Source organism: Anthonomus grandis, chromosome 8 (assembly GCF_022605725.1).
Source record: "Anthonomus grandis grandis chromosome 8, icAntGran1.3, whole genome shotgun sequence".
NCBI classification, from domain to species: Eukaryota; Metazoa; Arthropoda; class Insecta; order Coleoptera; family Curculionidae; genus Anthonomus; species Anthonomus grandis.
This window is the reverse complement of record NC_065553.1, coordinates 17,981,415-18,002,045: the sequence shown is the minus strand read 5'-3', so window position 1 is coordinate 18,002,045 and position 20,631 is coordinate 17,981,415. Positions and strand designations below refer to the sequence as shown.

At 36.1% G+C, this 20,631-nt stretch overlaps 1 protein-coding gene across 1 annotated transcript in view; it reads right to left on the bottom strand.

Annotated features, from left to right (window-relative positions):
- Window positions 1-20,631, bottom strand: part of LOC126740024 (fatty acid synthase) — a 37,699-nt gene that overhangs the window by 11,314 nt on the left and 5,754 nt on the right. Inside the window, exons 2-8 of the mRNA XM_050445904.1 lie at window positions 18,098-18,445; window positions 17,710-18,037; window positions 17,006-17,525; window positions 12,235-12,426; window positions 11,738-12,170; window positions 7,723-7,946; window positions 191-4,738 (exon numbers count right to left, since the gene is read on the bottom strand). Coding sequence (XP_050301861.1) covers window positions 191-4,738; window positions 7,723-7,946; window positions 11,738-12,170; window positions 12,235-12,426; window positions 17,006-17,525; window positions 17,710-18,037; window positions 18,098-18,422 — 6,570 coding nt within the window. The 5' untranslated portion in view covers window positions 18,423-18,445. The remainder of the gene's footprint in view (window positions 1-190; window positions 4,739-7,722; window positions 7,947-11,737; window positions 12,171-12,234; window positions 12,427-17,005; window positions 17,526-17,709; window positions 18,038-18,097; window positions 18,446-20,631) is intronic.

Here is a 20,631-nt window from a genome sequence, read left to right as displayed (position 1 = left end):
TTCTGTTAATCAATTTTAACATTTTGCTTAGATTTTTAATATAAAAAAAATCTTTAGGGAACCACATGTATTTTAACGCCCTGGGGATACCAATATATGTTTGACGAAATTAAATACATTTGGACATTTATTTGTTTCCCGAAAAATCAATTACTCCAACTGTAAAAAAATATTATAAACTAATTCTTACCAAATTGTAAGTTCCCTTAGACTGAACAGTCTTGATCTCTTGCACGTAAAACTTGGCCAACTCCGTAATGGTATCCAAAGGAGCATTCTTGGTACATTGCAACCCATATACCGGAGCATCCACATTTTTAGCCAACGTTCTCATAGCATCAATAATACCTTCAATAGGATGAACCACAAAAACGGGCGCTTTTTTGTTATCGTTCGACTTGCTCGGCAACGAAACCAAGGTTTTACTTGGCATGATCTCCGCCATACCAGTCTCGAATTTTACCAAGTTATCATCGTCGGTCTTCTGTGATGCTGTGGGGCCACTGCCGCCGCCGCTACTCAAATCCTGCAGTTTTCCGAACGTTAAACCACGAATTTCTTGAGCGCTCAGTACAAGATCGTAATTTCGTTCCAAAGTTTGTTTAATTTCAGCGCCCATAAGTGAGTCCATGCCAAGGTCGGCCAAAGTTGCAGCAGCCGCAACCGTATTGGAATCTTTGATGCCCAGAATGTTTGCCACGGCATCTGTTAGACTTATTTGGTTAGAACTGGATGCCTTCCGTTTTTCTGCCAGAACCATACTGGCCACCACCGAGTTCGGTTGTTGCAAGAATAAATCCATTGTAGTCAAACAAGAAGACATTCTTTGGGGCAAAGTTCCTCCCACTTCAGTATCATTCATGCCGCCAAGACTCTCTAAAATCAAACCGACATCACCGATAGCGCCCCACTGAATTGCCACGCCTGATAATCCAGCCTCGTGTCTAGCCTCGGCGATTCTTTCCATAGCTGAGTTTGCCAATCCATAATTACTTTGTCCAATGTTGCCTCGGCCGCAAGAAACTGACGAGAAGTTTACGAAATAGTCCAAATGGGGAGCCAAGGCCCTAGAGGCGGCATCGAGCATCTTTGAGCCGTCAACTTTAGGCTTGCAAACGGTTTTAAAGTCGGCCTCGGTTTGATTGTCGAACGTCGCGTCACGAAGTACCACCGCTAAGTTAAAAATGCCGCCCACAGGTCCTAAATCGGTCGCTTCTTCTAAAAGTCTGCGCGCTCCCTTTTCAGTTGTGGCGTCTGCAGTAGATACGAGCACTTTTACTCCGTTTTCCCGCCAGCGCCTGATGCACAACGACTGATAACCGGTCTTAATGCCACTGCGGGATGTTAAAACAACATTCTTAGCCCCACGTTTGATAAGCCAATCAGCGAGCTCTAGACCGAAACCTCCTAAACCGCCTACAAGCACATAACTCTTCTCCGGATCCATATAAGTGCGAGGAATGGCTGTGACGGTTTTAATCGCCGGCCGCTGTGTCTTTCTCGCTTCCTCTTCTCTGATCTTAAGAAGGACTTTGCCGATATGTTTGCCCGTAGCCATAAATCTGAACGCCTGCTCCACTTGGTTTTCGTTAAAAACTGTATTAGGTAAAGGCCTCACTGCTCCCGATTTGATTCCTTCAGTTACCAATTTCATTACCTCACGTTTTTCGGGGCAATCAGAGTCGAATAGTGCATCCAGTAAAATTCCATGGAACGTCGTGTTTTTCAGGAACAAACTCATTCCCAGCGCGGTATTATTACTCAGATCGAGCTTGCCGATTTCCAAAAATCTTCCGCCGATAGCTAAGCATCGCACGGATGCTTGCAACTGTTCGCCCGCAAGCGAATTCAAAACCAAATCGACTCCTCTACCGTTAGTTTGTTGCAGTACCAACTGTTCGAAACTGGTGTCCCTAGAATTGCCGATATTGTCATCCGTCAATTGTGGGAATGTTTTCTTTAAAAAGTCTCTTTTAGCTTGGCTACCCACTGTAGTAAACACTTTACAACCCATATGGAGTGCTATGGCAATTGACGCTTGTCCTACACCACCAGTACCGGCATGAACAAGGACTGATTCCCCCGGTTGCATTTTACCTCTCACCACCAAGGCGTAGTAACTGGTTCCGTAAACAACTGGAATAGTGGCAGCCTCTTCCAGACTCCACTTATCCGGCACCTCCCAGAGGAAACCTGGATCGGCAAGTACGGTGGTGGCAAGTGATCTTGCGGCAACCATGCCCATAACCCTTTTTCCTTTACTATCGCGTCCGGAGAACTCCAGCCCGAGAATACAGTCCTGACCAGCAAGATCTCCCGGCAAAGCGTCCGGAGGGAGTTTACCAGTGGCCAACATAATATCTCTAAAGTTCAAAGGAGCATAATACACATGGCAAAGTTCCGTGTTCGAATCTTCTCCCTTGTAGTACGACAGAGGACCTTCGATCCACCTTAAGCTGGCCAAGTCTCCCCTTGTGAGCGTATTAATGTAGGCATGCTCTACCTGTAAACTTCCCGAGTCGACGTTTTGCTCCAGAAGAAGATGCCTGTAGGTGCCCCAAGTTTTATTTTTAAGTACATTCTGCACTAAGTCGAGTTTTAGTTGGTTTTGATAGGCATCCAAGCTAAATTTCGGTGCGTTTTGGTCTTGAATGAAGACAGAACGCACTTTTGTACCTCCAATTGGCTCACGCATTAGGCAATTGACCATGCCGACCAAACCGGTAAGTGGCTCACCTTGCACGTAAATGTAAACTTTCGTGTTGGTGTTTTCTGCGGCGGCCATGGCGTCCTTAAGTGGTTCCACCCAAGAGAAGTTATTTTCGGTAACTTGGATGACCGCGGCATCTTTGGCGACCTCTACCGGAGCTCTCAGAAGAATATAGGATTTAGTGGCGGTGTTTTGCACGCTCACAACTGCGAGACCGAGCGCGGCAAGTTTTGCGGAATCAACCGGTCCCTTGGCTTCCTCTAAAAGAACAAAACCGCCCTCCTTGACTGAGTTTTTGGCATTATCAATTAAAGATTTCTGGTTATAGTTTAGGGCATCACTGATAATAATGAGGTGAGCATTGGTTTCAATTGGGTTATTTTTTATGTCTTTTACAGCCGATTTGATGCCGATGGCCTCGAGACTGGAAGCGTCTACAGGCGCTGTAGAGACCACAGTAGAGTCAACGGCGATCATTGGTTCTTTTTCGAGAATTTCTGTAATTTGGGGTGCCAGGGCGGCTTCGATGGGCTTATCCGTTAGACACTCGGCAATTTTAAGCTTAGAAGCGCCTGAAGAGTTTTCTAGGACCAGTTGGGCGAGAACTGTAAGTGCGTTCGCTCGACTCTTCTCGAGTTCTTCATTAAAACTGTTTATGAAGGGGACCAGCTGGTACTTTTCAAGTTTGGGGGGCGCTTGAGTTTGTTGTCTTCTCGGCGCCAGGCTGGCTTTCATGCCTCTAAGTTCGATTCCGGCCGATTTTATCACCCCAATGTCGCGATACATGTTCACCTCCACTGTTTGGCCTTCCGCAAGATTTTTAACGATGTTCAAGTGCTCCTTGGGATTAATAAAGGCCCTTTGGAGTCTCGTTGGCAAGTAAAGCTCTCGGGTGTTTTGTCCTAAGATTGAAAACTGAAGCATAGTATCGATAAAACTAATCCAGTTGTTCTCCCATTTTAGTTTTCCGCTGATGCCTCGGTTGTCGCACTCAGTAATGCCGCGGAATATGCCTTCGTAGTCATAACCTCGAAGTCTGAGCTCCTTGTAAATGTCTGGTAGGGTTAGAGATAGTACGTCCTTTTCTGGCCTAACTGCGGGTTTCTGGAGGTTCAAACTTTGCTTAGAAACGTCTTCGGGTACGGAAATTTTACCACTGACTACTACCGAGCCACCTTCGCACAATTCAAAATCGCCACTGCCTTCAAAAATGTTTACCAAGAACTTCACAGAGCCTTCTTTGGGCATAATGGTCGCCCTGTGGAACTGCACGGACTCCATTACAACGGGCATTTGTTCGTAGTCCTCGTTTCTCAACTTCGCAAAGCTCTTCCACACTAAAGTAAGATATCCGGTAGCTGGGAATAAGACCCTTCCATCTATGGCGTGTCCAGAAAGATATTTGTCTCCCTCTTTGCTCAAATCTACATCGATGACCAGTTCTCCAGATCTGGAGCCTTTACCTGCGAAACTCGCCACAGACCATTCGATGGAATGATCCCATTCAATCATAGAATTTAGCATAGGGGTACCTCTACCAACAGGGAAAGTTACCGGATGGTATAGTTTGCCTAAGCTCGGTTGTGCGCCGGCCGCGTAGATTTTTCCCAGAGCTGACATGAGGAAATTAATGTTATTTTCATGTCCCCGTTTGACGAGTGAAATATTAGTGGCGTTAGGCCCCAGGGCTCTCTTAAGAATCGCTTGTAGAAGTCCAGTAGGGGCCACTTCGATAGCGATTGCGTCTTTTGGGACGTGCGCTAGGGCTTCGTGGAATAACACGGGAGAAAGGAGGTTGTTTACGTGGTAAGCGGCGCTGGATTGTTGAGCCATTGGGGTTGCCCAAGCTGACTCTGGGATGGAGGAAGAGATCCACCTGGGAGTCCTGGGTTTGGGATTGGGAATTATGCTTTCTAAAGCTTTTTTTAGTTTGGGGCCCGCTACGGCTATGTACTTGCTATGGAAGGCAGTGCCCGAACTGTTTACTGCTTTGGCGAAGATGTTTTCTGCTTGGAGTTGGGCCACAAACTGAAAAGAGATTAATGAATATTAGTTATTTGTTACTAAATATTGTCAGCAGTTATTAAATTGAGGTTGGGCAGTAGTTGGGTACTTTTTTTGAGGAAGTACACTGTACGGTAACTACTTCCGTTCTAGTTTTAAGTTTTTATAAAATATACTCCAAACTATTTAAAGTGTTAACTAATTTGATATATTTATACAAAACAAATTATAATTGGAACTCTTGTAATATTTGAAAAATTTAAAAGCAAATATTGTGGATAGACCAGTAAAAGTTGCATAATTATAAACTAATTAAAAATTAACATCAATCTTCTTTCGTCAGCTGCAGAGAAACAAATGTTAAGATTTGCAATTTTTTAGTAAAAAGCTAGAGGCAATGATGAACGTATGAACTTATTGCTTTGAAACTCATATTGGTTTCAGGATTTAATGTAGATTATAGAAGAGAAGGCTTAATAATTTTTTTATCAAACTATGCAAGAATTCTAGGAATATAATTCTAAGAATCAGATATATAGTGCTTTTTTATCTAGTACAACTATAACTTTACCGTTTCTAAGAGTGAAGGAAACTTTTCATTTAAAAAACTACAAATTTAACAACAAATTAGAGAACATGTAATTTAACACAGACCATGAAAAAGAATAAAACTTCAATGCTTATCTTGTATGAAATGAAACAATTCATATTCCAAAAAAAACCATCAGCAAAATCTAATTTGGTAGATTGGGCACTCCCAATAAGGTACTGCTGGATCTATTTTTCTTTAAACAATACCAATTTTATTAATTGAATAAATATGTCATGATATTTTTGGGATTTCCTTCGTAAATTCCTAATAAATAATTATTTACTAAGTGCCGCTTATTTTTTGATTTTTTTGAAAATTTGTTTAATATGTTCCACGTACATCAAATGAGATTACTTTTAACATTTTTTGTTAATAATATTATTTTGTTATGATCCTTCTTCTATCGGTAGTAATCTCAAGTAATCTGCTCAATGCAGATTACATTTATACAAGCCATTTCTTTAGTGTAGCTTTAAATATAAGAAATATTTTAATTTTTTGGCGTTTTCCTAAGACTTCAGTTTCTGATGTTCGGATGTTTATATTATGTAATTTAAATAAATATAAATAATATAAATACTTTTTAATGGAGATATTCTCAATTGAGGACCGTTTTTTTTTAATTCGACAGCTACAAAATGAAAAATTATCAGGGAAGCATTTTTTGAATTTAAGATCTACAATAATCCTTTATTTTATTGGAGGATAATTGCATATGAAATTAGTACTAAATGGAAGTAGATAAGTAAGGACAATTTTGGTGATATTAACTTTATATAAGGTTATAAAAATTAAATAAAAACATAGTTTTTTAAAAACTCGATAAATACTATGACCACATAATAAAAAAATAAATAAATAGGTGCATTAAAAAAAAGTCTTAAGTTGAAAATAAGCATACTTTAGACATCGACTTCAGAATCATTAAGCAGGCTTATTTCCTCAGCATTATCCTTGGAACTAAGAGCTTATTCAGCAAGAACTTCATTATAGAAAGAAGAAACTTCATCGGTAACATCAATATCGGTCAAGAGCTTTTTGATGTCGATTTTTTAAAGGTCGCTAACGTGGTTAACTGCTAGAATCAGTTTTGATGTCGATATTTGACTTGGCATGTTTGATTCCTTTTTTTTAAATTCTTACTTCTATGTCAGGTTCTGTATAAGTGGTACGAACTTTACAAATGATTAAGTAATTTATTTTCTGGTACATTAAAATACGAACTTCAGTTATTTCAAAAGGCAGTTTTTTCTTCAATATATTGTGCGCTATCGACTTATAATCAAATGTATTCCAGTATTTTCCCCAAACATTCAAAATGTCAATATTTCAACAGATTCAATATAATCTCTTCTTGTTTTCGATATTGTGTTTCAACTCTCCCAAAAACCCTATCGGTGGCCATAAAACTGTAACACGTTATAGGGAAAAAATTACGAATTTCATTAAACACCTTAGACCTTTCCAAAAAGCTAATAAGAACAGCCATCATTATGCTATCCTTGTTTTGGGAGTTGCAAGAGTCTGAAAATAACTCCAAGGTTATCTGATTTTTGCCTTTATCAAATAATCTAGTTTCTATCTTGCTAATATAATGTAACAGTCGAGAAGCTATTTGGTTACGTCCCCGACCTGCCTGCGTCTCCAACCAAATGTAAAAGCTAAACTTATAAAGCCAAACTTGTCATGACTAAAAAACAACTTTGCCTTCAGACATTTTTGTCAAAGACTGGTTTTGTTGGAAATCAAAACAAACTTGCTTTAAGATGCTTTCCTTAAAAAAATTCAATTGTTTGAAAAATACTTTTGCTCTTAAGTCTGCCTATGTCCTTCTTTACAGCTTTGATAATATCTTGATTGATTTGTTTTGTATACGACTCCCTTCTCAGCCAATCTTTACTTGCACCTAAAACATAAGTCAACTTCTAGAATAAATAATAAATTAATAAAGGATGAAGAATAACTTTTTGACCTACCAGTTATTTACACGTAAAAACAAAAGCACGATAGCACCAAAATAACAAACTGAATTTTTTAATAAAAATATTTGGCTAATTACCTATCGAGTTTTTAAGTAAACCATCGAGTTTCAAAAAAACTCTAGGTATTGTCTATACTCTATACTATAACTTTTTCATATATCTAGCTATCGTGTATCTGATGCCAGCAGTTGATCCGGCATTGAATTTTCATCCGGAATCGATATATAACTCATTTTCGATAAAAATGTACTTATCGAGTTTTAAAAAAACGGTCCTCAATTCCTAGAGACAAATCGCTAATTACCAACTGATATTGAAAATAAAAAAAAACGTGCTTTCAACCTGTAGTTGTATTTTTTAGAAACCTCTCATCTATAAATAATTCCGTATATATCTGGTATTTGATATACTCCAAACCTTAAAAAACAATTTACCTTATCAATAGCAGCCGGAGGTCCAGAAACAGTAACAGAATCTTCGCTATTATGGCACGCAGGTACCACATCGGCAGGACATTTACTCTTAGCTTCCTCCCAAGTGAGACCAGTGGCGGCCATAGCTCCTGGAGCCAGTTTACTTTCGAGAATCGCACGGCCTCTACTATATGCGGCCAAAACGGCTTGTTCCGCCGTCAAGGTTCCGTCAGCGTAAGCGCAACCTTAAAATTAGAAAAAAAAAATTAGTTTATTATACAGCACTGCCCGGTTTATTTCTTGTTGCGCTAAAATTAATTTAAAGACATTTCTATGTATTCGATGTATTTCCTCATTATCATTCGCCCAAGTTGCTTTATCAGATGTATTTTTAAATAAAGTTGTGTATTGGTGGTCTACTCTATACCTTTTTTTTTTTTTTTTTTTATCGTAAACACAAGCACAAGAGCACTCTTGGAGTGGTGCTTGCGCGAAGATATTTGTGGGCATTTATCTTGAATTGCTGTAGGTTGTATGCGTCGGGAAATATGTGAGGTGGAAGTCCGTTCCACAAAGAAGATGTTCTCCAGATGAATGAGTCCCGATACAGCGATGTCCTTGGGGTAGGCAGGTGGACTCGATGTTGATGAGCCGCAACTGCTAGACGCGTCCTTCTTGCCGGAACAGCCCTGGGTGGAATCAGGCCTGCCAGCTCAGAGGAGCACTTACCATGATAATAACGGTAGAATAAACAGAGATCGACCACCTTTCTCCTGTGCTCCAGACTATCCAGACTCTTTGTCAGTTCTGGTTTGTCGATAAGACGAATAGCTCTCTTCTGTATAGAATCCAGCAGGTTTATACTATGCTTGGGTGCAGAGCTCCAGACATGCGAGCAATACTCGAGGGAAGGGCGTATTTGAGCCTTATAAAGAGTCAGCAGCTGTTCTGGTGTATACAGTTTTTTCGTTTTGAAAAGCACTTCGAGTTTTTTGGAAGCCGCCCTGGCGACCTCGGCAACGTGGTCATGCCAGGACACACTGTTGATGACCTCGACTCCTAGAAGATGTAAAGATGATTTCATTGGCAATTTTTTCCCTGCCATAACCAGCTCCGGGCCACCAAGGTTAGTCTTCATCGTAAATACTGCAGCCTGCGTTTTTTTAGCGTTAAAATTGACCAAATTGTTATCGCCCCACTCCAAGATTGCTCTAATATCGTTATTGGTTGAAGCTACTTGTTGCTGCCTAAGATTCTGAGAACTTGCGGCTGTCGTTGGTTTGGCGGACTTAAATGTGGAAATAAGTGTGCTATCGTCCGCAAAGCTGTAGATTGGATTGACAGTGGTTCCTAGCAAATCGTTGATATATACCAAGAAAAGGGTGCATAGAATGCATCCTTGAGGGACTCCAGCGTTAATGTTAAATTTGTCGGAGAGGTATCCATCGACGGCTACTTGGATTGTTCGTTGTTCAATAAAACTTTTGATCCAATTCAATAATGAGTTTTGTATGCCGATTGAGGAGAACTTGGTTAGTAGCCCCTCATGCCACACTCTGTCAAATGCCTTGGAAATGTCAAGAGCGACTGAGCGGGACTCGCCGTGCTTCTCCATGGCCTCCGTCCACAAGTGTGTGACGTAGGCCAGAAGATCGCTGGTGGATCTAAGCTTTCGGAAGCCGTATTGATGATCGCTGATTAGTCCAGATGATTCCAGATATCTTAACAGTTGTTGGTTGACAGCTTTCTCCATAATCTTCGATATTACTGGAACTAGTGCAATCGGGCAGTAATTGGAGGGCATCGTCTTCTTACCTTTTTTGGGTACAGCTTGCACTCGAGCAGTTTTCCAGCTTGTTGGAAATTGGCCCTGCTTATACGATGCCGTAAACAGTCTACATAAGGGAGGAGTCAATTCGTCTGCACAACGTTTTAGTATTAGGGCTGGAATTCCATCGGGTCCAGAAGCTTTGTTGGTATCTACGCTTTTAAGAATTTTATTTATAATTCGTTGGGGAAACGAAATTTCTCCCATCGATGAATTCACCCTTGGCAAATATGGCGGTGTTTTGCCTTGCGAGTGCAGAGTAGAATTGGACGCGAAGAGTTTACCCAGTAAGTTGGCTTTTTCCCTTGCTGTTACCGCGATAGAACCATCATCTGCTGTTAGGGGTGGCAAGGCCGACTTAGCAAATCCTTGACTAACGGCTTTCGATACCGACCAGAAAGATCTTGTTCCATTTGGGCAGTTTAGCAGTTTGTTTTTGATTCTGTTGTTGTGACTCTCTTTGCATTCATCAATAATTCGCTTGCAGCTATGACTGGAGGCTAAAAAGTTCCTCCGATTGTCGATGGAAGGATGTTGACGCCATTTGCGATATGCTGCGTTTTTAGTGTTTACTGCCTTTTTGCAATTCAGGTTGAACCATTGCTTGTTGTTTGATCCGCATTTAGTAGAAAAAGGGATATAAGCTTCCATTTCTGCCAAGATCGTCTCTGTAATTTGGTAATAACATAACATTTATTCTGGATATAGGAGACACTGCAGTTAATTCGAATATTATATATTTATATCTAGTTTTAGTACTCCGTACTTCTTTCGAACATTCTTTATTATTTCCTTTAATCAGCTTGAAGTTTTTAGTGCGATCAGGTGCTTTAGCTTTCAGTATTCGTATTGTGATAGTTTAATAATTCCTTTTATCTAGGGTTTTTGCATCTTTGGGACATAAGGATCCTCGAAAGCCTCTCCAAGATATTTTAGCTAAAGCGGAAAATTTGGAGTGCAAACTTGAGTAACTTTGACTTGTTCTTATAATGTGTACTTACTTTTTCTTCTTTCGTTTTTTTTTCTAACTTTTGAAGGTTTTTAGGATTCTCGTAAGGTAAATCATCAATAGGTATTGGAGTCAGCCTGCTTATTCCTAGTGGTCCTTAATCAACTTTTTAGTGAAAGCTTCAGTACAAGCAATAATTTTACCAGACCCAATTTTGCTACTTAATGTTGTCTCTTTTTGGCTTTTTTGCTCTCACAGAACCTTTAGAACTCTTTGAAGGCTCTTCAAGAAGCCTATAATTAAATCCAGCAGACTCTCATTATCTCCGTTAGTTTCAATATCATAAGGAACTGTTCCGTCAGTATTAATATTTTTACTCCTTTTTCTCTTTGTTCTGATTTGTTCAAATTAATAGTCTTCATCATAGTTTGCATTTAGGGGTTGAATTAAGTCTGAGGCAAAAGCAGTGAAATGATATCAGGTAAAGTTGCTTTTTCGGTGTAAATCTAGCTATTCTTTCTTTTTCTCTCTCATTTGTTCCAATTAACGTTCTTCCCTCTGGTTTAAATTAAGATGGTTTTTAGGCCCAAAAATGTGGGAAAAAACTAATTTTTTTTACTTTCCGATAATACTAGGCGCCACCTTTTTTTACTTCTGTATGTGCCTTGTACTTAAATTAATTAATTTACAGGGATATACAATTACTAATTCCACCAACTTAATATGATGGTCAAACACCTGCTAAATTATGAACTTTTGTGGCTTTGTACTCCGGGTGCACAAATGGCATAAATTTAAATTAAATAATTAGAATTACGTGTCTACCTAATAAGCCTTTGTTTTGTTTTCGACATGTTTTAGAAAAACTAAAACTAGCATTTTCACTCGATTGTACCTTCATAATTCATTTTATAGAAAAAAATTACTGTCAATTTTATAAGTAAATGCTCGCAGCCAGACAAAAACAAATAACGAACTGGCTGCGGTGTTTCCTGTATTTAAGGGAATTTCTTTTATTGTGCAATAAAATAGGAGAGGACATTCATTTTAATTATACAGAAATACAATGTCTTCCTCACTTTATTTGGGAAATAAAAAGTTTAATACATTCCCTGTCATTTTATTATACTCTTTTTTACCTTAAGCTTTTTGTTTCTCAACCATTGAGTTACTTAAAAAAGTGATACAAGGTCATTATGTCAAATCAATTGATAAAAAAATAATTACATTAATAATTTACCCATATAACAAATACTTACCAACTTCGCCTACAGAATGCCCCACAATAAAATCAGGCTCGATATTCACAGCTTTCAGGACGTCAGTTAAAGCAACTTGCATGGCCGCAATCGACACAAAAGAATTCAAAACGTTATCGAAAGTCTGATTAGTTCCATTGACGATGATATCTTCCAAGTTCACTCCGTGGGGTTTCAATGCAGCCGCGCATCTGTCAATGGACTGTTTAAACACGTCGAGTTTCATAAGATCCTTGGCCATGCCGGCCCATTGGGAACCCATGCCCGAAAACACGAAGCAAATCGGACGTGGATCGGCACCTACGGCTGAAACTTCTTCTAAAGGTTCATCGGTGAGTACTGAGTAACCTCGGTAAAAATGACCGTTGATATTTTTGCAATGTACTTGGTCTACTAAGGCTAGGAATTCTTCATCTTCGCGGTTTTCATGGGCCTGTATGATGTGTAATGGGTGATTAATTGAAAACAATCAGAGAAGCAAGTTTGTTTAAACATACGTGCTTTAAAAAGTTCTTTACGGCTTCTTCAGTTCGTCCGGACACACCAACCACCCTTGGCACCGGTCCTAGTGGCCACTTTTGTTTCGGTTTCGGATTCGATTTTAGGACGATATGTGCGTTAGCTCCACCGAACCCGAATGAGTTTACACCCACAATACCGCCGTTCCAGGGTTCGTTTTTGGACACCACCTACGGTAAGATATGTTTGTTATTTTCTTACACTTATTTGATTAATTTTGTGAAATTTAAATGTGGCCTAGATGCTGTTATCATTTAGATGAGTTTTTATTTAAAAAAATTGTTCTTTTTCCAACATTCAATTTTACATCCCAAACCTAATAAAGACTGTAATCCATTCCTAACAAATTTACAATACTATATCATTTTATACCTATATGAAGAACATTTATTTACGGAGTGTTAGTGTCGGCGACACTGACTTATATATTTCACATTAATATGAATGGTTTTCTCAGACGGCGACACTGTTCACTGTTGATTCAATTTTAGACGGCGAGGGCCGGCTGTCAGTCAAGTCAAGTCAGTCACTTCACGCGCTATGTAAGAACGACCGCTCGGAAAAACGGGCTCCGATTGATAAGATTTAATTTTGGTAATTTTCGGATTTACGCCGATATTTTCTATAAATGTTTTACCGATATTTAGTAGATTTGTCGCCTTTTTATATTTAGTAGATTTTTTACGGCTTATAACAAGTAAAGTGGTTATGAAGCTAATTATTTAGTTTTATTTCCCTTTAACGATAGTCGAGGCCTTAAAACGGGTAGTTTTATACGTGCACGACAACAGTTAGCTTCCCTGGGCTTGGAAGGACCACCTGTCCTCTCACATAACTTACATACGATGATAACTTGTTAAATGACAAAACGATGATTTAGTTTTTATAATTTTATTATAGTTTTAAAACGTTTATTCTATGATCGATTAAAAAACAGTTTGCTGGTTGACAGACATGTTCTAATGATCATATGATCGACTCTCTCTTCCATTTTTTTGGCGTCGTTCAAAAAAAAAGTAAATTTTAAATGAAATATTATACAGGGCTTAATATTACTTAAAACTTCAGTCTCATATATTTTATTATCTTCTTTTAAGTGTACTTATTTATTTAACTTTTTTAGTTTAGGTACTTTTTGAGGCTTATAAAATCATTTTTTTGATCGCCACTTAGCAGAGTTCTAAAAATTAAATTATACACTTTAAACACTTTTGTGAAAAAAACTCACACTATCTATTGTTCGGGCAGTATTATAACTGGGAACTTCATCATTTTGCTTAAGTTCAACATAATTTTTTATAGTGTTATATTTTATTTTGTATGTAAGTTTTTCATGTTCAAGCATTTTGATAGATGCATTTATTGAGAATATGGCCTTTGGTGCCTTATTTTGAATTGTGTATAGTTGAACAAATACATACTTGTGTTAGCCCCACAAGAAGTTAGGTATTATATATGATATTCAATAAAACTGATATAAAGCATATATTTAGCCTCTGAATTTAATTGATGAATTGACCCTATTTATATAAGTTTACCAACTTAATTTGATCAAACCTAGATAAATGTATTCCTCGACTCTTTTCAGAGCGAATATTATTCACTTTAATTTCGGGCTCTATGTTAAATTTTCCTTTTTTAGTATAGATATTGTACTCTGTCTTTTCAATATTTAAGTCATCATTAATAGCTCTTCCTATTTCATCCTCATTTTCAGCATAACATGTCAAAACAGTGTCACCAGCAAACAGTAGGTATTTTGATTAGTAGATATTTAAGGCTTCCTACATCTAAGAGATACTGACCAACACCAACATCTAGATCTCGTTCTTCACTACTTTTCCCATTTATAACAGTAAAATGCTTTTTGCCTTTTGTATATGGCTGTAATAGTTTATAGCGAGTTCACCCAATTACAGGAAAAATTATAAAAGAAAACTTTATGAAATTAAAGAACATCCTATTAGTTAACAAGACCAAACTAGATCTAAAACAATGAACAAAGTTAAAAGTCTAGCCTAATTTAAAAGGCCAATCTATTTTGTTACGAATTAAGTCATTAATTTAATTTTAAGTATTTCTATGCTTTTTTATCAAGATATCACAATAAATCCATTAAGGTATTATCTAATCGTTTTACAAGAAAAGCACCCTTCTTTATAAACCAAAGATACTTCATAAATTCACACTCAACATTCTTAATATCATAGTTATTCATGACTCTGGAACAATTGCTTCAAAGTTCTTTTTTTCATGTTGATTGTTACAATTCTCTTAAAATATTATTTATAAAAAGTTAAATAAAATGAACCATTAGCTGATCTAATCATCTTCAAAGTAGGGGGTGAAACTTTCAGGTCACTTTTAATAAATGTAGGTAAATGCTATTGTATCTTTTTTACAAGATACCCCGTATAATCCTTGATGATAAATTGTTATTTGATAAACATGTTAATTACTTGGTTCCATGCTTTCAAATGATTCCAATGATTCCAATGCTTACAAATGATTGGATTCATTAACAGACAATCTAAGTATTTGGAAAATGCTAAATCATATATGTATGCATTTGTCTAGAGTAGATTAAATTTTGCCTCAGCTTTATGAAGTCCTATTTATTCCAACTTAAATTTATGAAAAGTTTATCTTACAAGCACAATTTTAAAGTTACTAATAATATAGAAGATATAAGAATTAATTTCAAAACATTAACTTTCGAAAATGGAAGAAAACTAGCCGGATATTATATATTTACATAAAATATTAAATAGGGTTGTTTCTCCTGAGTTAGTACATTATACCTGGGTAGCTTAGGCAAAGATAAATTTAACAGGTGTCTTACAAGTGTAGAGTTTCTTTCTGGTTAATTATTAGTGTTTTGATATTGTACTTTATAATGTTTTTTTTTTTTATTTTTTTTTTAACATGTAAAATACGGTAGTCGGGTTGTTCAACAATAAATACTGTAGTGGATTTGTCTGTCAGTGTTCCAAATAAATTCCTTCGAACAATCTTATTGCAGGCATTTCGAAGTAATTTTTGACAATTTTCAGACAACTAAAGTCATTTCTCCTTGTTCCACATTTTTGAACAACTTCCATTTTTGTTCCAGGCGTTGAAAATATTTTTTCCATAATTTTCTTGGTATTTGAATTAATTCTATCTTTTGGACTTAGAAACATTTATCTGATTTCGTAATTTTTAATTTTATTCCATGCATTTTATGTAATATATTTCGTGTTCCAAGTATCTGAAATAACGTCATATTTTTCAGCCTTTTTTTAATTTTATTAAAGGTTTAACAACATTTAGTTTATTATATTTTCAAGACATTAAGAATTTTTTTTAATAATTTTTCTGGGAGTTTAGAATCATTTTTCATGTCTTTAGGGCATTGGACTTAATTTTTAAGATTCAGAGAGTTTAAATTTTATTTGATTTCGGCGTTTGGAATAATTTTTTAGTCTTCCTAGCATTTGAAATAATTTTTCGATTAATTCCTTTTATAATGACTTTATACGTTTTCCAGGCGTTAAAAGTAGTTTTTGTAACTTTCGGAAATTTGAAGTATTTTTTTAATTTTATTCCAGGCTTTATAACAGCATTTTATTTTAAGGGATTAAAATTAATTTTTCATCTTTTCAGGGGTTTGCAGTCATTTATCAAGTCTTTCATGTAGTCGACATAATTTTTGTGATTCAGGAATTTTTATTTTATTTGATTTCAGCTTTTGGAACAATTTTTATGTCTTTCGGTATTTGAGGTAATTTTTAATTTTATCTCAGTTATTTTACTTAACTTTTTCAAGCATTTGAAAAAGCGTCATATTAACTATTTCTTGATTTTGTTGCTACAGTATTTGTTCTCTTAGATTAAAATTATTTTTTTACTCTGCGCATTTTATTATTCTTTCTTCTAGACATTTTCAATTTTTTTATACTTTCATTTCAAGCTTAAATTTTTATATTTTTAAAGGATTAAAAATAATGTTATTTACATGTTTCTAGGAATTTAAAGTCATGTATGTTTGAACACTTCCAGGCGCTTATAACAATCCCAATGTATTTCCTACTATTTCTAGTTCTATAGTAGATTAAGTTAGAGAAGAAAAAAACACTTTTACCTCCTAATATCCTAACGCAGAAGTCACCACTAAATTTTACAGCTATAAAGTTTATTGGATTCAACTTTCTAAAGAATGAAGAAATAGAGCAGTGTCAACATTTAAATAAATCCGATGTACACTGCATTAAGCTTGCTCCTCTATCAAGTTTATTGTGTAGAAATTTACAATCATCTTCAGTATTAATTTTTTTAAATAATCTGATATCAGTTGTGAACAGTAAACTCGGAAAAGGAAGTAATTTAACAATAATTATAATAAATAATAAAAGCAGAAGTCGGTCCAAGTATAGACCTTAAGCCTTCATATTCCACAAATTGTTTAAGACCTCTCTGATCGATATCTTTGCGGACGTCAAGCAAAATTACATCGCCTGACGCCTGTTATCCAAGCTGACATTGATTTAATATTATATCCAGTTTAATATAAGAGTAAAAAAACAATTACAATAACTTCAAAAAAATCAGAGAATGATTGTTTAAATAAATTGCATAAAACTAAATTAGAAATTCTTCTGTTGGTATTAACAACTCCAATATATAGGACTATTGTATTGATAAAATTTTTAAGATTGATTTCACAATACCACATAAATGTCCCCCTAAATCGATAGTCACGCGTCTTACCTTTAATCTTCCATCACTCAAAGCCGGAATATCCAAGTTAGGACTTTTAAAATGTAAATTTCCAGGAATCACTCCCTGCTCCATAGCGATAACAATTTTAGCCAACGAGCAGAGACCGGAAGCGGGTTCGGAATGGCCCATGTTTGATTTCACCGATCCAATTAACAGGGGCGAACCTCGGTTTTTGCAGAAAAAGTCCGCGATCGAATTTACTTCTTGCGGATCTCCTACTTTTGTTCCTGTGCCGTGGGCCTCCACGTATGCTACGTCATTAGGACTGACTCCTATCGCCTCATAAGTCTCGCGTATCAAACGGTTTTGCATAGCGCCAGAGGGAAAGGTGATTCCTTGCTCTTTATTTCCGTCAGTGTTTGTTTTGGCACCCAAAACGGTGGCGTATACCCTTTTTGCCATACTGGCTTTTTGTAAAAATACTACGACGGCAGCTTCTGATCTGACGTAGCCGTTTCCAGAGGCATCAAACGCTTTGCACATACCATGTGGTGATAACATGCTTAATCTAGAATTTAAAGGTGAAATTCGCATATCAGATTATGGTGTTTATTTGATCTAAAACCGCAATAGTCCAAGCGCAGATAATCATTTAAGGTAATGTATCAAAGCATGCATGTTCTATCAAACATCATCAAACCAATCGACAATTTCTTAGATGTATTGCGCTTGTGAGAATTAAATGTATTTACCTGTGAAATTGTAATGAAGATGTTGGCTTAAGTAGCAAATTAACTCCGCCAACAATAGCAGAGTCACATTGGCCAGTCTGTATGGCATTGACAGCTTGTTGAAAGGCAAATAGTGAACTGGAACAAGCGGTATCAATGGCGTAACTGGGCCCTTTAAAGTCAAAAGTGTAGGAAATACGATTGGGAAACATCGCCCTGCAACATCCGGTGAGTCCGTAGCCCGTAATAGTTTCTGGATCCTGAGCGGTCCAGTATTCACTCGACTCAGAATCCGAGACACCAATAAAGACACCTGTGCGAGAACCTTTTACGTCGTTAGGATTGATGCCTGAAACATCAATTGAGGTTAAAAAGTGACTCTATATAAAATGGGACATTTCTAGTTTACCTGCATCAACAATAGCTTCATGACACAGTTCCAAAAGCATTCTCAATTGCGGATCCATAACGTGGGCTTGTTTGGCGTGCACTCCGAAAAATGACGCGTCGAATTTGGTTAAGTCTTTAATTTTTCCAGTTCTGGTGGGTAAACCGTATAGTCCCGAAGGCCATCTTCTTGCGTCGTCAGTTACCAAGTCAACTCCATCGAAGAGTTGTTGCTTAAACTCCTCGATGTTGCTACTTTCGGGGAGACGGCCTGAGATTCCGGTGATGACTACGTCGTCGATGTGTTTCATGCCGTTTTGAACGGTTGTGTCTGCTCTGGCGGGCATTTTGGTTGATATTTATTCAATATCTGCAAAAAAAAATACAATTTTAACATAAATAAGATGGAAATGAATAAAAGTTTAAAAAATTAAATTTTTCCTGTATTTGGACACTGAGGCATCATAACTGCTAAATGGAAGAAAGTTCAACGAGAGTGTATCAAAATATACAAAAAAGGGAGCAGCAGAGTGTAAAAAAGATGTCATAAGCCTTGTATTATTTCTTAATATTGACTATGGAAATATTTCAAGCTGATTCAGGTCAGGTAAGACTAATAGAAAAGTAAAATGAGACCAATATATACCAATACTCCTATTTTTACTCATGATAACTCATATCATTTTCAACTATCATGGTTTGTCATATGTAGTGAGATTAATTACATAAAAAACAAACAATTTCAGGACGACTTAGGCAGTATTAAGTGAATGATTGTGAGAATGTATATATGAAAAAAGGAGCAAGAATAGCAGTACAACATGTAAAGAAAAGAAATAGTGTCATAGGCTGCTTATTACAGTATTCCTGGATTTTGACCTTGGAAATATTTGTGTTGTACATAAGTGAAAATTGCTCCAAAAATACCCTTCAACATCTTATTGAATTTAATCCCCCAGACTAACTATTAAATTGAGCAACAATGTCGCGCCATTTTAAATTTTATTACTCTTTTGTTAACCGATTTAACTACGCTTAAATGCGTGAAATGTAAAATAATATTCTAAGAAAGATAAGCTATTTAGTTGATTATTTATAATCAAAAGATACAAGAAAGCTTAAAATTATCGGCTTGTCCTATACGCTTTCTTATCCAGGTCAGTAACCAAAGCCTAAATAAAACAGTTGTATTTTACATAAATTTATATTTTTACACTTAATTCGTTTTAAATTTCAGAGTCAAGTGCAAGATCGATTAATGACCCTGTGAGTAGCAGGTGTAGTATTTTCATTCATCTGTATGTAAATTTTATTAAGTGAAAACCAATTAATATGCTAAATTATTAATTAATTGCGGATACAACTCATTTAGATTGACAAATCACTTAATTATTTTGAGGGTATAGTAAGATTTATGGAAAAAAATTATAATTGGTTTGTTTTTTTTTATGTAAACATCTTATTACGTGCACAAAATTACCGTTTTCTCTAATTTTCTATAGACTTAACCGTCATAGATCACGAAATGCTAACAAGTAAGTATCGTATAATTATCTAGTTTTAAAATTACCAGTAAAAAACGTTACTAGGTGTTTATATAATCATAGGGGTCACTTCACTCAGAAATTACACAAAAGGGTTCCTAAACTGTTATACGTAGGCATGTTTTTCTCGTAATTCGGTTAAATTATCGAAAATGTAATTGTCGTTACAATGATAATGCCATCGATACATATTTAAATTTCTATGTTTTATTTAATTTAAGACGTTAAATTTTTTATGGAATTTATATTCACGGAATTTATTTCTATTAAAAGACACCAACAAATTTTTAATAATTAAAATCAACTTTTTCATCAATTCGTTATGTATTGCATGGCATTGATTATATTTTTTTTCCGAACTCAGACGTCAGAGGTACATTCACATGAGATTTTGAGTTTTTTTTCACAGGGAGACGCTACGTAATAAATTTTATTTATTATTTTGTTTTGTAATTATTATTATGAAAAGAAGGTTAATATTTTCCTATAAGAAATTAAATTTTACTGAATCTTTTTCTGATTTAGGGAAAAAAGTGGCACGCACCTTTGGTTCTCAAAAATTCTTTTTTCCTTTGAAGGTAACTAATCTATTTAGTCAACATAAAAAGACATTCATTACATCTTAAGATATGAGAAAACGGCTCATTCAGGAGAAAAAGTTTCGTTCGGCAGGTTTCGTTAGGAATATATACAATATATAGATAATACTATTATCACACTTGGTAATATACCTAGGTACTTGACAGCTCCATAATGAGTTAATATTAAATAAATTACTTATTACCGGCGAATGTAATATTAAACCAAACCCTAGATTTTTATCAGAAAATCGATTAATCTGGTTTGATTGTGTCATTGTGTCATAAAATACATACGAATAATCCTTCAAAAAGATTTGGTTGCATTATAAATGATTTTTTTAACTTTGTTTTATGATAATAGTAATACCAATAATAACCGACGTGTCAACTATTATGTGATCATCCTCAGGACACCGACAATTAGGTAGTAT